General features: G+C 40.5%; 1 protein-coding gene across 2 annotated transcripts in view; it reads right to left on the bottom strand.

The window, feature by feature from the left end:
• LOC102837348 (PRELI domain-containing protein 2-like) overlaps nucleotides 1-16,852 on the bottom strand; it is a 127,177-nt gene that overhangs the window by 39,253 nt on the left and 71,072 nt on the right. For both annotated transcript variants that reach the window (XM_006866579.1, XM_006866578.1), the window contains one exon: nucleotides 989-1,094. In XM_006866579.1, the coding sequence (XP_006866641.1) occupies nucleotides 989-1,094 (106 nt within the window). The remainder of the gene's footprint in view (nucleotides 1-988; nucleotides 1,095-16,852) is intronic.

Raw genomic sequence — 16,852 nt, forward strand, 5'->3', positions numbered from 1 at the left:
TGTACCAGGGTTGTATTATTTCAACATACTTATTCAAGCTGTATGCTGAGCAAGTAATTCAAGAAGCTGGATTCTATGAAGAAAAACATGACATCAGGATTGGAGGAAGACTTATTAACAATCAGCAATATTCAGATGATACAACCTTGCTTGCTGAAAACAAAGAAGACTTTAAGTACACATAATGAAGATCAATATGAATTGTCATTTAATATTAAAAAAAAAAAACATTTTCACAACTGGACCAATAAATAACATAATAAATGGAGAAAACATTAAGGTTGTCAAAGACTTCATTTTGCTTGGGTCCACAATCAATATTCACTATGGCAGGAGTCAAGAAATCAAGCAACGTATAGCATTATGCAAATCTACTGCAAAAGGCCTCTTAAAGTGTTTAAGACCAAAGATACCAGTTTGAGAACTAAGGTGCACCTGACCTAAGTCATGGTATTTGCAATCCCTCATATGCACATGAAAGTTGGACAGTGAATAAGGAAGACTGGAAAAGAATCGATGCGTTTTAACTATGCTGCTTGCTGATGGGACATATTGAAATACCATGGGTTTGCATTATATAGTAATTATTGTTGTTGTTGTTGTTCAGTTCCTTCAAGTTAATTCCAACTCACAGGGACCCTGTATGAGGTTTCTTAGGCTGTAAATCCTTAGGGAGAGGTTGGTGGGTTTAAACCACTGTCCATATGCTTATCCTAGAAAGTCCACTAGTGCACACCATATAATAATTAGTGAGGGTAATTATACAGTGAGGGTAATTAATTTTGTATATATAAGGAGGCTTAAAAAAAGTTCTTGGAAAAATGAAAATAAAAGATAATGAAAATTTTCCATAAACTTTTGATGCGACATCTTACATTTGTTAACTGTATTTCTTTCTTATTATATCTGTTCATGAGATTTAGGCAGTCCTATTGAAATTGCCATGAGTCCTTAAAATTATGTTGGTTAAAATTGGAAACAGGCTTACCTTCTGGGCACCCTGTTTTAAGAATGTACTGGCAAAAGTTTCCAAAATGCAGTTGAAAAATCCAGCCCCGGTGATAGAAATCCTGCCTCTTTGAATGAATTCCGTCCTACAAAAAAGAATAAAAGTCAACAGCACACATCTTTGATGTCTCTGTGTTTTTAAATATAGACTACACACATTTCAAGGAGCTCTGGTAGCGTAGTGGTTACGAATCGGGCTGCGAACCTTAAGGTCAGCGGTTCGAAACTACCAGCCGCTCCGCGGGAGAAAGATGAGGCTTTCTACTCCCGTAAAGATTTACACCCTCGGAAACCCTGTACAGGGTCGCTATGGGTCGGAACCGACTCGACGGCACTTAACAACAACAACAACAACACACACATTTCCAGCAGCATAATTACCATTTATAATCATCACAAAGAAAGTTCTATAATAATTAATTGCCTATTGCAACAAAAAGCTTTATTATACATATTACAGTCAATATGGTATTGTAATTAAGTACCGTTGAACCAGCTCCGAATCATAATGACCCTGTGTAGAGTTTCTGAGGAGCAGCTGGTGGGTTTGAACTACCAACTTTGTGGTTCACAGTCCAGTGTTGATCCTACAGCACCACACTAGGAGTCTATAGAGACTTACAGTCAATATAATATATGAAAAGTCATCTTCAAATTAAAGAATATTAATTTCATGCTGCAAAACTGATTTTCTGAAAATAAATCAGACAGAATTATGGGCTGAAGGACTTTGAAGAAGTCATTGAGACATTTTGTACCTTGGTTTCCTCACATACAAAGTAGAAATAATCATAACATCTCTCTTTTACAATTGTGGTGAAAAGCAAAGGAGTCAATGCACGCCCAACGCTTTGAACAGTTCCTAAACATAATGAGCATTCATTAAATGTTAGCCACTTGATGTAAATTTGGCAACCAATATAGGTGATAGTTGTACAACATGATTAATATAATTCACATCACTGCACTGAATGCATTAAAAGCATTAAATTGGCAAATACCATGTTATATATGAATGAGGGGGCTTCAGAAAGTTTACAGAAAAATTCCACTAACTTTTCATTGCATTTTTCCATGAACTTTTTGAAGCTTCCTCAAGTGTGTATACACACGCACACATGTACAAGGAGCCATGGTGGCAATGCAGGATAAGTACGGGACTGCTAACCACGAGGTCGGTGGTTCAATCCCACTAGTGGCTCTGTGGGAAAAAGAGGAGGCCGTTTGCTCCTGTAAACATTTACAGTCTCAGAAACCCTATATAGGGTCACTGTGAGTCGGAAGTGACTTGACGGCAGTGAGCTGTGTTTTTTTTTAATACATACACAATGGGGATTTTAAAAGTTGGTGGGAAAGTTCCCATTGTCTTTTTTTTATTTTTTTAATGCTTTATTGTGAATTATATGATAGTTTACATGGGAGAACAGTTTTACATTCATCCTATTGTATATCGTTTTATTGCCATGGTTACAATCCTCTCCATGCATCGTCAAACAACCAAAGGGTATACCCCTCACCCCCCACCCCCAATCCTCAGCATACAGCCTCTCTCCCTCTCTCCTCTCTGTGTCTAAAGTCCCCAGCTGTTCCGTCTCTCCACGTCATCATCTCTGCCTCCATCTCTGGCATCACTGCTCCTTTGGGTAGGGTTCTGCTCTCCGCTTTTCTCCCTTGATGGTCCCAGGGACCTCCGCTCCTAGACTGCAAAGTTAATCACTCCCCTCCTTACTACAAAACATCTACCTTTATATTTCCAACCCTCACAATCAGTCCTGAAAACAATTATTCACTATTGTATCACAAGAGAACTATCCGCATTTCATTTCATCAGCCCCGCCTAGACAGACTACTACTCAGTGGAGAGTCTACCTTCCTCCACACCCTCTGGATCTAGGTTCCCTCTTGAAAGCTTGTAAGCCAGTCACTTCTTGCCTTTGTAGCACCCCCAATCTTGGGTAGCCAACGTCCAAGTTGTCCATCCCTGTCCACTCTGTATGGAGGGGGTGGAACCACTGTCTTTTAATACTATTTTGCCATGAACTATTTGAAGCTCCCTCACTGCAGGTTAATGTGCTGGACTACAAGGTCAATGGTTCAAGCTCACCAGCCCCTCCTCAGAAAACCTATTCAGAGTTGCTATGGGTCGGAACCGACTTGATGGCACTTAACAACAACAACAATGTACAAAAAGAAAGTAAGAAAGAAAGAAGAAAAAGAAAAATCTGTTAGGCACTATTATAAAGAGAGAGAGAACTAGACAGACAAGACAGGGACTGGAAACATCAAGCCTGATTTTATTCCTTTAATCCCTGATTAGGGGTGGGGGGTGGGTAAAACAGATTAGACAGCTGTGTTGCAGTATCATTTCAAAGTTCTGCCAATATTAATTATATCCATTTCATAAAACAGAGTTGGATTACGCATAGCTTTGTCTTATTCTTTCATTTATTCAACACTGAAATGCACATTACAGGAGACAGACCACCCACCCCTTACACCTAGAGATGTAGAAAAGTGGTAAGGAAAATGTTTTCTTTGTTGAATAAATTTGATTGCAAAATCAATTGAATATGAATTAAGTAGTTCATATGCATTGACTAATTCAACCATCGCTCCTTGAGCTCATCAAGTGTAGCACTATGGTGAAAATGGAGGCATGTTGTTCAGTCGTCTTAACACTGTACTGCTACTGAAGGACCACAGTGAAAGAGATGGTCTCCATCCTCCAGGATCTAACTGAACAGTGGGGCAGAAGGGTGAGGTGGGAAGAGATCACATCAGCAAAAAGAGGCAAGCAGCACATATCCCAGCAGAGGAAACAACAGCCTGGCAAGGAAGCATGAGGAAACTGAGAATGCCTGTTCAAAGGAAGGGGCTTAACAGTTTTTTTCCCCATTGGAATTACCAGACCATAAAATGGACCAAAGATGCCAGGACAAGAAGCTGGGAGTGTTAAATAGAGACCAACCACAGAAATCTCAGGCTAGGGATTTTAGACTTTATCCTGAAGCCTTTGAGGTCACCAAGTAACAGGTGCAGATTATCTATTACACATGCACCCCTAACTAAAAGACTTATTGTTATTGTTGTGAAGTGCCGTTGAGTTGATTCCGACCCATAGCAACCCTGTATAGGGTTCCCAAGGAGTGACTGGTGAGCTTGAACCACCAACCTTGTAGTTCAAATGGCTTTGCAGTCTGGCGTATTAACCCACAGTGCCATACCAGGACTAGCCACTCCCTAATGCCTTCAGACAGTCCATTTTGTTGCCGAAAGTGTTCAACAAAGAAAACGTTTTCCCTTATCACTTCTCACTTCTCTGTATCTCTATGTGAAAGAGAATGGGCAGCCCATCTCCAATATATGTATGCGTGTGTACATGTGTGCATGTACATGTGCGTACACACATGCAAGAAGAAAGATATTCTGAGAAAATCCTGGATCCAACAAACTGTTATTTTGATCCAAAAGGTTATCATAAGCTCTTATTTAGATCTTCCCTTTAATGGCAGGAGCACCTCTCTACATTTTAGATCAAGCACTCAGTATAGGAAGACTTCAAACTCATCTGTCTCCCCTCCCACCTTACTTCTCCTCTTCCTCTTTTTTTTTTCTTTCTTCCCCTCCCTCTCTCAAACACACACACCACACATGTGCACACACAGTTATCCCAACTAATCTGACATAAATACCTTCAGTTTAGACAAAGCAACTTCCCCCTCTTAGATTTAAGCCTATTTAAAATGATTTGCTCGTGTAAAACTATATCCTAGTGACACTAATCTTTCCCGTCTTTATTCCGGATTAGTCAGAGCAGAATTATACTGTGATTTTCGTATTTAAAAATGAAAAGTTGAACAGTGTTACACTTTGGGGAGAGATGCATCAATCCCCAAGGCAAGTGTAGGTGAGAGATTAATAAGTGTCTCTCTTACATCATATTTTAACCAATATATCTTTCTGCCACTTTAGTGGGAAGTAAGTCCTCAAAAAAGCACTCTCTGGGTTTGCCCACACATCAGAATATAACGGTGTAGTAAAGCGGGATCATGGCCTTGCCATCAGAGAGATGAAAATTTATCCTATTATAGTTTCAGATTGTCAAAGAAGAAAATGTTGCACTCTCCCTCAATAACTCATTGATAAAGTACATCAGACAGTTCCTTCTTACCACACATAGCTAACTGAAATCCCTCATGCTAGGTTAAACTCCATCTCTGTTCCTGTGCAAAACGCAGCAGGTTATAGAACAATACACAGTTTGATTTCAGCTGATGAATTGAAAAAAGAAGAAGAAAGAAAGATGGATGGATGAGTGAATGAATAGATGGACAGATGTTCACATGAATGGAAGGTTGGATGAAAAAAGAGAGCTGATATATTAACAAAACCTCTTTTGAGCCTTAGAATTATAGGTGTTATTTATCTGTTCTTTTCAGGGGCTTACAAATTTTCTATAATAAATATGTATTACTTTGACCATCACCGAAAAATAATAAGGCCCTGAATAGCATTTTCATTTAAATATGAATGCTGTGTAACCAGACCCATAGTCAGCAAAGTGACATGCTAGCTTCTGGCTTGTCCATCCTTTAAAGTCTCATTATATCAACTCTTGATTTCCTTTTTCCAACCATAGGTAACCTTGGTTGTTTGTACCTTTTATCCTAAGACTTCCTCCCCACCTAGATATTTGAAGTGTTCAGTGTTTCACTCGAGATATAAGGATGATTCAAGTATTCCACCATCTGTCTTTCCTCTCTGTAAAGCCTCAAGGGAACAGTGCATCACATTTACGATGTTACACACACAAGGTCGCACATTCTCTTCAAGAAACTGTAGAGTAACAGTCTATGGCTAACATTTAGTTAAGTATATATCAGGTACCAGACAATTCAGTGTCAGATAGCAACTAGTGACGGTGGTGGTGTGGTGTTATGTATCACTGTATGACCTTTTATGGTTTTGACTTTTAGCATTATTTTCTCTCATTTGCACATGGATATACTGTGGTAAGGAAAAATACCTTGCCTAAAGTCGGAGAGCTTGACGTCATGCAGATTCACTACTGTTGTTACTAGGTGCCATCAAGCTTGATTTGACTCATAGTGACCCTACGCACAGCAGAACACCACACTGCCTGGTCTTGTACCATCCTGTTATTTGTTGTATTTGAGCTCATTGTTGCTACCACTGTGTCAATCCATCTCCTTGGGGGTCTTCCTCTTTATCACTGATACTTCACTTTTCCAAGTATGATGCTCTATTCCAAGGACTGGTCCCTCCCAATAATATGTCAAAAATACCAAAGATGAAGTCTCGCTATCCTCGCTTCTAAGCAACAGTCTGGCTGTACTCCTTCCAAGACAGATTTACTTTGTTCACAGTACTTTTAATATCCTTCTCCAAAACCATAACTCAAATGCATCAGCTCTTCTATGGTCTTCATTATTCAGTGTCCAACTTTAATATGCATATGAGGAATTGAAAATATCATGGCTTTGGTCAGGTGTACCTTAATCCTCAAACTGACATCTTTACTCTTGAACACTTTAAAGAGGTCTTGTGCAGCAGATTTGCCTAATGCAATACATCATTTGAATTCTTGACTGTTAATTCCATAAGCATTGATTATGGATTAAGGAAATTGAAGTCTTTGACAAGTTTAATCTTTTCTCCACTTATCATGGTTTTATTGGTCCAGCTGTAAGTACTTTCATTTTGTTTTTACATTGAGGTGCAATCCATAATGATTCTCCTCAGTAAGTGCTTCAAGTACTCTTTGCATCCAACAAGCAAGGTTGTTATTGTAGGTTGTTAATGAGTCTTCCTCCAATCTTGGTGGCACGTTCTTCTTCATAAAATCCAGCTTCTGAAATTATTTGCTAAGCATATAGGATGAGTACAGTAAGTATGGTGAAAGGATACAACCCTGGCACACAACTTGCCTAATTTAAAATCATTTCTTTGTTCTGTCTAACGACTGCCTCTTGGTCTCTGTACAGGTTCCTCATGAGCACAATTAAGTGGTTTTGGAATGCCCATTCTTCACAAGGCTATCCATGTTGTTGTTGTCAAGTGCTGTTGAGTTGGTTCTGACTCATAGGGACCATGTATAGGGTTTCCGAGGCTTCAAATCTTCCCCCCGCAGAGTAGCTGGTGGGCTGGAACACAGACCTGTTTATCATATGGAGCCACCATGCTCCCCATGTAATCTATATTGTTGTTGTTAAGTGCCACTGAGTCAGTTCAAACTCATAGCAACCTTTATAGGGTTTCTGAGGAGTGGCTGGTGAGTTTGAACCTCCGACCTTGGGGTTCAAACCAACCTTGTGGCCCAGTGCTTTTTGTACAACACCACGTGTTGTTGTCAAGTGCCGCTGAGTCAGTTCTGACCCATAGTGACCCTATATAGGGTTTCCGAGGAGCAGCTGGTGAGTTTGAACTGCCAACCTTGCAGTTCAAATGGCTTCACAGTCTGGAGCAGTAACCCACAGCAAAATCTAATCCTTTTCTTCCTGTTGTTGTTGTTGTTAGGTGCTGAAGAATTGGCTTTGATTCATAACGTCCCGTGTATAACAGAATAAAACGTTGCCCGGTCCTACATCATTCTCATAATCACTTTTGTGTTTGAGTCCATTTCTGTGGCTACTGTGTCACTGAACCTCATTGAGGGTTCCCGTTTTTTTCACTGACCCTCTATTTGCTGAGCGTGACATCAACAATTAGTCCCTCCTGAGGAAATGCCCAAAGTAAATCCAACAAACTCCTGCCATCCTTCTTTCCAAGGAACATTCTGGCTTTATTAGGATTTCCTCCAAAGCCGATTTGTCCTTTCTCTGGAAGACTATGAACTCTTCACTATTCTTCACCAACACCACAATTTGAATGCACGAATTCTTCTTCAGTCTCCCATTTTTTTACTATCCAGTTTGTATATGCACATGAGATGATTGAAAATACAGTGGCTTGGGCAAGATGTACCTGGTCATTAAAGTGACATAAGTTAATGTGAAAACCATCCTTCTAGTCCATGAAATTTAAAATCTGAGAAGCATGTTGTACCATTCCTTTTCTAAACAATCGACTGTTTATTTTACCTCAAAATCCCTCAATAATCCATACCACTCTCTCTCTTACTATTGCCACAGCCTGTTTGCTCTCCAGGACAACTGCAACAGCCTCTGAATGGGTCTCCGTGTCTCAAGTGTGGACTCCCTACACTTTAGCCTCCACCCTGCCCAAAACCAGGTTCCCCAAACCCACACTGATCAAGTCACTGCCTGCTCAGTCCTACCATGGTTCATAAATAGAGAGAATAAGCCCCACACACTCAATGTTATTAGGAGATTCACTCACCTTGTTGCACGGAGTTGTTGTGTATTCAGTTTAATTGCTATATATAAGATACCCCCAATGATTTATCCATGGCCATTAAACGTGAACCAAGTTAGGGACTATATCAAAAATATCAAACACAACCTCATGGTCATCAAGTCGATTCTGACTCATAGTGACCTGTATAGGTTAGTTAGGCTGTAAATCTTTAAAGGAGCAGAAAGCTTCATTTTTCCCCTGAAGAGCAGCTCATGGGTTTGAACTGCTGACCCTGCTGCAGTGCTTAAACAACTATGAAACGTTTAATAATGTAATTCAAGTATACATGTGTATAAGTGTATCTAGAGTATCTAATGGTTGAATATTTGGACCACTGGGTATGCATACTTGCAACTTTAATGTTGTTGTTAAATGCCATCGAGTCATTTCCAACTCACAGCAACCCTGCATAGGAGCAGCTAGTGGGTTCACAGTCCATATTGATTCTACAGCACCATACCAGAAGTTCATTAATAGATAATGCCAAATGTTTTTCTAAATAGTTGTATTTTCCCTCCTTTGATGCATGCTCAAGTCTCATTGCAATGCCCAACCCTTTGTAGGAAGCCAACAATACATTAGTAAAGGAATGATAGACAAAAGAAGGAAGAGTAGTGAAAAAGTAAGGGAAGAGGTTAAAAAAAAAGGGGGGGGGGAGGAAATTTATGATACATCCCCAAGACTTTAGAGTCAGGGAAATTGAACCAACTATTCCAGGAGTTCTGCCTGCTATAGTCAGTAGGGGGCAGCCTTCACCAGGTTGATGGATAAGTCACTTGGAGTCTGGCAAAGCACGTTAAAAGAAGCAGTGTGCTCACTCAGTGAGTCACATCTAAGTCTTTGTCCACTAGTCTGACATCTTTCAACACAGAACACAATGGAATCGTGACAAAGAAAGCACAGCTCAAATCTAACACATGGGAAAAAGTGAACCGCAGTTCCTACAATCACTCTTCCTACTTTGGGGTCACTTAAAGATTTGTTTCCCTTTGGATTTGGGGAAACATAAAGCTCAGGGGGGAAACAGATTAGGAATTAATCCCCAGAGCACACAGTCACCAGCTCTGAATGTTCAAAACAGCAGTTTCCAGGAGAGCAAAAGCTCTTAATGAGATCCGGTCCCTGAATTATTGACTGGTTCAGTATGGTAAATCTTGCCTAATTGTTTTCATGATGAGAATTTAATTAAAGTGTCTTTGAGAAGACAAAAAGGACTCACAGATATTACTGTTGTGATGAAATCTCAGTTCTAACTATGGTGTATCCTGAGCTCTCCTGTCAACACACAATAACAGGGGAGTTCCAAAGGAAACTGAGGGGCCTTTAGGTCAGGCCCCCTGCTGTGGGGCACTGATGGGCTCATAAGTGCACCCCTCCTAGTCGGTTCATTCCCCTATCTTGCTGAGACCCTTTTATACAATTGTGCTTCTTCAGAAAACTATTACAACTGACAGAGTTCTGAGTGCTAAGCAGGAATTCAGGGTGTGGTTCCTGGAGTCACACCACGCAGGTTAATGGGGTTCACATTTGGCTCTAACACAGAATGTAGTCCAGCCCACATAGGTCAGTGCCTTAAGAGCTCTTAAAAGAGTTCCACTCTCCGCTATAAAATGGGAATAAAACAACACAAAACAGTCGCTCCTGAGTCAACACCAATACGTGGTGACCCCGTATGTGTCCAAGTAGAACTGTATGCATTACGGTTGTCAATGACTGATACGACTAACACAAATGGCCAGACCTTGCTTCTTGAGATGGCCTGAAACCTCAAACCTTTTGGTTAGCAACTGAGTACATTCACTGTTTGCACAACTTCAAATTGGAGATGATCATGCCTATGGCATAAATTGTCCATAGTATGAATGAGGTAATACATATAAAGCACTTAGACAAATAAGTATTCAATAAAGTTTAGATATTAACACTAATATCCACCAAAAACCAGGTCCTCTGCTATCAACTCAATTTCAACTCACATGGCCACTAAAAGACAGGAAACTGTCCCATAGGGCTGTAAATCTTTACAGAAGCAGACTGTCACATCTTTCTCCCTTGGAGCAACTTGTGAGTCCGAACTTTGTTAGTCCTCGAGCCCTTAACCACTGTGACACCTGGTTCCTAATTCTAATATAAGTACTATTATTAATAACAATGCTGCTCTGTGATCATTATTATTATTCCCATTTACAGAAGAAGCCCACAGTGCAAATCCAGCTCCAGCTTAACTCCAAATCCCTTTTGCTTCATTAATTTCCAGGTGGCACTCAATCACTCGGAACCACTTTGGCAGTGAATCCCCCTCCCTCAATCCTCCTATTCAAAGTCCTTGCTTGGTATGCCACCCTCCCAGGCTTTCAGCCTTTTCTCCCAGCCTGCTACCACATAATCACCCACCCATCATAGTCTCCCTGTCAGACCAAGCACCCTGTACAACTCATCTGCACTCCATTCCTGGGACATCTACCCTCAGAGTTGCTTTCTTTTAATGCATTCCATGGATCCGTGGGTTGCTACCTAAATTATGAACAATGGGTATCAGCAGGGAATGGCATAGCACTTAGGGATAAATCAAATAGTGGAATCTCAGGTGCCTAGCAGCCTAGCGGGATTATATATTTTAGGGCAAGCTGGTTCAGTCTCTTGAAATATAGCACACAGTAACAACAGCTAACACTTTTAAATAGCCTACTGTGGGCAGGCCTTGTGCTAAGTCTTTTATTGATAAGCATTCATTTACTTCTAACCATAACCTTATAAGGTAGATAACATCATTAATTATTGCATTTTAGAGATGAAAAAGACTCAGGTTCACAGAGGTAAACTTGCATAAGGTCATGCAGACAGTTAAGTGACAAGGACAGACTCTGAATCCACATGATCAACCTCAGATTACGTGTTCCTTTGCTTGCAGATTATTATCTTAAAACGAGCCTATCCAGTCCAAACTTGATGGGCAAAGCTTCAAAATATATTAACAATGTATACTATTTGACAGCTTGTCTTAGGACATCAGACACACCTCTGCATGCATGCACCGCATTCAGGGCCAACTCTGTGGACCTGCACCTATGCAATCTCAGACGACCCCATACTCAAATGGGTCCTACACCTGTTTAATGCTCTTCTGTCACCATCTTCAAGTTCCTAATCCTTTTTCTAACAAGACGCACCACATTTTCATTTGTCACTGGGCCCCACAAATTATGTACCTGGTCCAATACCATTTCAAGTATTAATCTACACAACACTGCCAACTGCCATGCCCCTAAGAGCTTTCTGAGATGCTCAGGAGCTGGTGATTCTATTTATCAGTACCTAAGAGAACCCTCGGGAGTCCTGCTGTAGTGCTGTGGTTTAATGCACCAGACTGAAAAGCTGTTTGAACTGCAAGGTTGGAAGTTCAAGCTCACCAGCTGCTCATCGGAAACCATACACAGGGTCACTATGAGTCATAACCAACTCAATGTCACTTCACAACAACAACAACAAAGAGAACCCTCAGCATGTACACAGCTCAGAAGCTGATCTCCAGACCTTTATACCGAGTGCATCTGGGGGGCTGGAACAGGTAACTGTTCAGTTTTACATCTATGCTAAATTAAAATGTTTTAAACTCAAGCATTGATGTTCTACAGAACATCCTGAAAGGTCTTGCGACCTAAGACTAGAAAACCTGATGACCGTCTACCTAGACTCCAGATGTACATCCTTCCTCAGGCTGAGAATCAGCACCTGGGAAGTTAATTGTCATCTTTGTATTTAAAGCAAATATTGTTAGCTAAACAGAGGCAAAAAGCAACACTGAAACCTGAAAAACTGAGTTCTATTTCCTGGCTTCCAAATTTATAGCCACATTATAAGTCGCTTTCTGTGCTCGAGGTGGAGGCTGTCTATCCCTTATTGTGTCTGACCTCTAGAGAGTCATAGCATGGAGAGGGATTTAGGTGGTAATGCCTGACTTATTCTCCCTGATCGCTCCACAAATCTGCCTGTAGGTATGTGTGGTAAGCAAACAATCTTAGATGACACCTTGTTGCTAAGTGTCATTGAGTCGGTTCCAACTTTGCAACTTATAGTGACCTTGTATAGAGTTTCCGTGGAGCGGCTGTTGATTTGAACCACCAACCTTGCAGTTAACAGTCCAGTGCTTATCCTACTTAGACTACTCTATAAAGACAGTCAATCATCATTGTTTATAAGAGCAAATAGTAGTAAATAAATATGTAAGGCCAACAATTAGGACATTTATTAAAACAAATGGAATAAGTTTATCCACAATTTAAAAATCATAGAATGATTCATCTAATAAATAAACTTGATCCCAAAGTTAGTGTTAAGTAAATGGGTCACAGTCCCTGGATGATACAAACAGTTAATATCCTTGGCTACTAAATGACAGGTTAGTAGTTGGGGGTTGACCCAGGTACTGAAGAAGAAAGATCTGGTTATCTCCTTCTAAAACTTCAGTCACTGAAAATCCTGGGGAGTAGAGGTCTACTCTGAATCACATAAGGTCACCATTGGTCAAAAATGACTCAACAGCAACAGGTAAATATAAGTTACAATACCATGCACAGTACAATTCTGCGTATGATGCATGGTAGTGTGACTTATATTTACAGCCTCTACCTCCAGCTCAGAAAATGTCTCATAATGAGGCTATAAATTTGGAAGCCAGGAGATAGAACTCAGCTTGTCAATTTTGCTTTCTGCCTCTGCTTAGCTAGCAATATTAGCTTTAAATATAAAGATGACAATTTACCTCCCGGGTGCTGATTTTCAGCCTGACGTAGGATGTACATCTGGAGTCTAGGTAGATCATCATCAGGTTTTTTAGTCTACGGTCACAAGACCTTTCAGGTTGTTCTGTAGAATAGCAACGCTTGAGTTAAAATGTTTAATTTAGTATAGATGCAGAACTGAGAGGTTGGCAGTTCCAATGCCCCAGATACACTTGGAAGAAAGGCCCGGTGATCTACTTCAGAGAAATTACAACCACTGAAAACACTATGGAGCACATGGAATACATATGAGGTTGCTATCAGAAATGGCTTTATGGCAATTCGTTCAGCTGGGCTATAGATGCAGAAAGCTAACACGGGGAAAATAAGAAAACAGAGGAAGAGAAAGGAAGAATTAAAGAAAGTTAGGAAACAAAAGCAGAGAATGTAACAGTTTTGACACTGATCAGACTCACTTGAGTCTACCTTCTTCCCTTGTTTCCATTGAAAATTCATTTGCATAAATGTAACAGGATCCTCAAATGAATCTTGCCTAAATTTTCAGTTGGGTATTTCTGCTGAAATGTGTTTACTCTTTGCTGGAGAGCCAGATTATCAACTGGCCATACTTCATAAGATTAACAGGGTCCGTACAAACAATGGTGTGCCAAGAAAGGAGACAAGACGTCAGTCTGTTGACCACTGGGACCACAGGATACTGACCAGTTATCAGGGATTCCCAAGTGTAGCTGCTAGCGCATTCACTTGGAAAATCGTATGTTGATTCTCTGGCATATAGAGACTAGACTCACCACAAGGAATTTATATTTGCAACCTTCCTCTGAACTCTGCTTATTACACAGCTCCCCGCTAAAACAAAAACAAAAATTGCAAAGGAGAATGAAAAAAAAAAAAATCAATAGGCATCCACTAAGACATTTCAGAAGCCCTTACTTTTAAATGGCATAGCTAAGCATCATGGTTTCCAGAGCGGCCATAATCACTGCCATTTTCAATTGTTGTTGCTGTTAGGAACCGCTTATTCCATCTTTTAAATTTATAGCCACCCCACTTTGAGAACAGCATTCGCTCACCATTAATTCCAACAACAATTTACATTTAAGTGCTTTATACCTTCCATTTCCATTTATTATCTTATTAAATCATCTAATTATTCAATTGTAAGTATGACACCGAACAGGCAGTGTTTCGTTCTGTTGGTCAATTTCAACCACAAGGTGGTGGTTCAAACTTACCAGCTTGCTCCTCAAAAACCCTATACAGGGTCACTAAGAGCCGAAACCAACTCTAAGGCACTTAACAACAATAACACTGAATGCTATGAGGCTCTCCAGTTTTGTACTTGCTTCTCCCACCAGTTTCATACGTCTTAACTTCCCTTGCCACATCTTCTAGTGGTATAATGGACTAAGTGTTGGGCTGCTAACCAAAAGGTTGGCGATTCAAACGTACCAACTGCTCAGTGGGAGAAAGATGAGGTGAGGCTATCTGCTCCCATAAAGATTTGCTGCAGTTCTACTGTGTCCTACAGCTACAAGTTGGAATCCATGGCAGTGATTCCTTCATCCCCATTTCAGCCCACAAAGAGCACACTACCCATGTCTCCTAGAGCTGAGTTTCATTCACCAGTCTACCAACAAATGGCCTTAGGGTAGCTTCTGAGTGCCAAGTGCAGTGCTAAATAGATGTTGGGAATACAATGATGACCTGTGACCTCAGGGCACAGCTCTCAGGAGACAATCAACACAGGATGGGAAAACAGAAAAGCAAAGAAGGCAACCCAGTATTGAGGCAAAAATATGATTCCAGCGCAGTTACGCAGAACAGGCTTTTGTTGCTCAGCTTTTCATAAACGACAATGTGATCAGCTAATTGTCTGATCATTCACTGGTACACTGGAAATCAAGGTCAATGTGAGCACAGGGAACCATGTTTTGAGGACAAATACTGTGGTATTTATTCAGGCTATTAAATAACTACACCCTCCAGCCTTTTATCGCCAGGATTGGGGCTTAGAAATAATTCCTAAGTAAAGGGAGCACAGCCAGGGTATTTTAATACTTCAATAAAGCCAAGTTTGGAGGTCAATCAGAAAGGCTAGCGCTGTCTGAAAATCACATGGAAGGCACCAAACTGAAGGACTGGCAAATATGCAATCCTTCAGTTAAAAAACAAAGACTTCAGAGTCAGAAAAAAAATGAATAATAAACACACACACAGAAAAATGTCTTGCAAAATGTCACTTATATTGTTTGTGATTTACAGATGAATACTCAAGGTTTGGGGTGTTTCAAAATTGAAATTGAAAAATAAAAATCTTTTAAAAATGTATCTGCCTTATTTAGTAGAATGAAGGTTATAGGATAAGCATAAGTAAAAAAGCACTGCTATCAAATCCTGGAAACCTTTTTTAAATATAAATATCAAAATGTGTGAAGCCATTGTTTCTCTGGATACACCACCTAGAAAAATCGAGATGACCTATGGAGTTTCCATCTATCCCTCCCACCACAGAATCTATATCCTTTAATTAACACCAAGTCAAAATAGCAGTTTGGGCATTTCCTTGAGATTCAAATCTGGTTCCTTTTAAATGTTTTTTTCAGTTTCAGGGAACAAAAAGAAGTCTGGAGAGGCAAGATCAGGGTTGTAGGGTAGATAAAGTAAGGTTTCTCAAAAAAGTTTTTCATAGGACGTCTATTGCTACACTCGACAAATGAACACACAGACAATGTAGTGATGGAAACATAATTTCCTTGGTGAAACGATCCTGGTCTTTTTTCTCACCAATGTAGTTTTTAATGTTCTGAAAATTTCTTCCTAATGAGTCCCTGTGATTGTGCTGTGTTCATTAAGAAAAATCAAGATGACCTCTTTGAAATTCTAAAAAATGGTCACCATAACCTTGTGATGTGACTCTGCCTTGACTTTAACTGGCCCAGCAGAGTCTCTTGATTTAGAATGGACCTTTTTCTTTTCAAGGCAGCTGTGACAGTTAAGGTTTATGTCTATTTGGTTACTCCAGGATTCTCAGTGGTTTAACAGTTAAGATACAATAATTTGAGAACAAACAAGATGGCGGATCGGGTGGACGTGTAGTAAAGGAGCTCTGCCAACAACCACACAGAATACCCCACCAAGCAGGCTCAGGGGCTGGTCCCAGAACTTTGAACTACATATAAAGGAATATTTAGAAGGTTGGAAGGTTCACAGCTGGGGAATTTGTGGCAGAAGCAAGAAATCAGTTGCTTTCTACTCCGGGACACTTGGCTGCTCCAGGAGCCGCCATCTTGGGTGAGACCACTCGGGGGAAGGATCGGAGCGGCCACAGATGCCTGGCAGAGCTGCTGAGATACAGGTGTGGACATTCTTTTCTTTTGGTATCTGTTAATTGGTCCCTTGCTATCTGCGCACCTCCATTCTAGTCACGATAGGGGTCCCTGAGCTAGTGGGCACCCCAGCCCCACCCTCAGAGGGTTATACTATGCATGAACACAGATCTCCTCACAATTTAAAGAGACAGTTCCCAATTAAAACCATACGGCCACAGCCGGCCCTGAACTGTTTCCAACAAGAAAAAAGGCCTGAACAGGGATTGTGGAGTGGGACAAGCAGACAAAAGAGGAAATGGGCCAAAAATTAAATCCTAAGTTATGTCAAAACAACCAACAGTGGTATCTTGAAACTTCTCAGGAAGAAGAGTGAAAAGGGAAGCCCATTTCCTG

This window comes from Chrysochloris asiatica, unplaced genomic scaffold (assembly GCF_000296735.1).
Source record: "Chrysochloris asiatica unplaced genomic scaffold, ChrAsi1.0 scaffold00093, whole genome shotgun sequence".
In the NCBI taxonomy this organism is placed as follows: Eukaryota; Metazoa; Chordata; class Mammalia; order Afrosoricida; family Chrysochloridae; genus Chrysochloris; species Chrysochloris asiatica.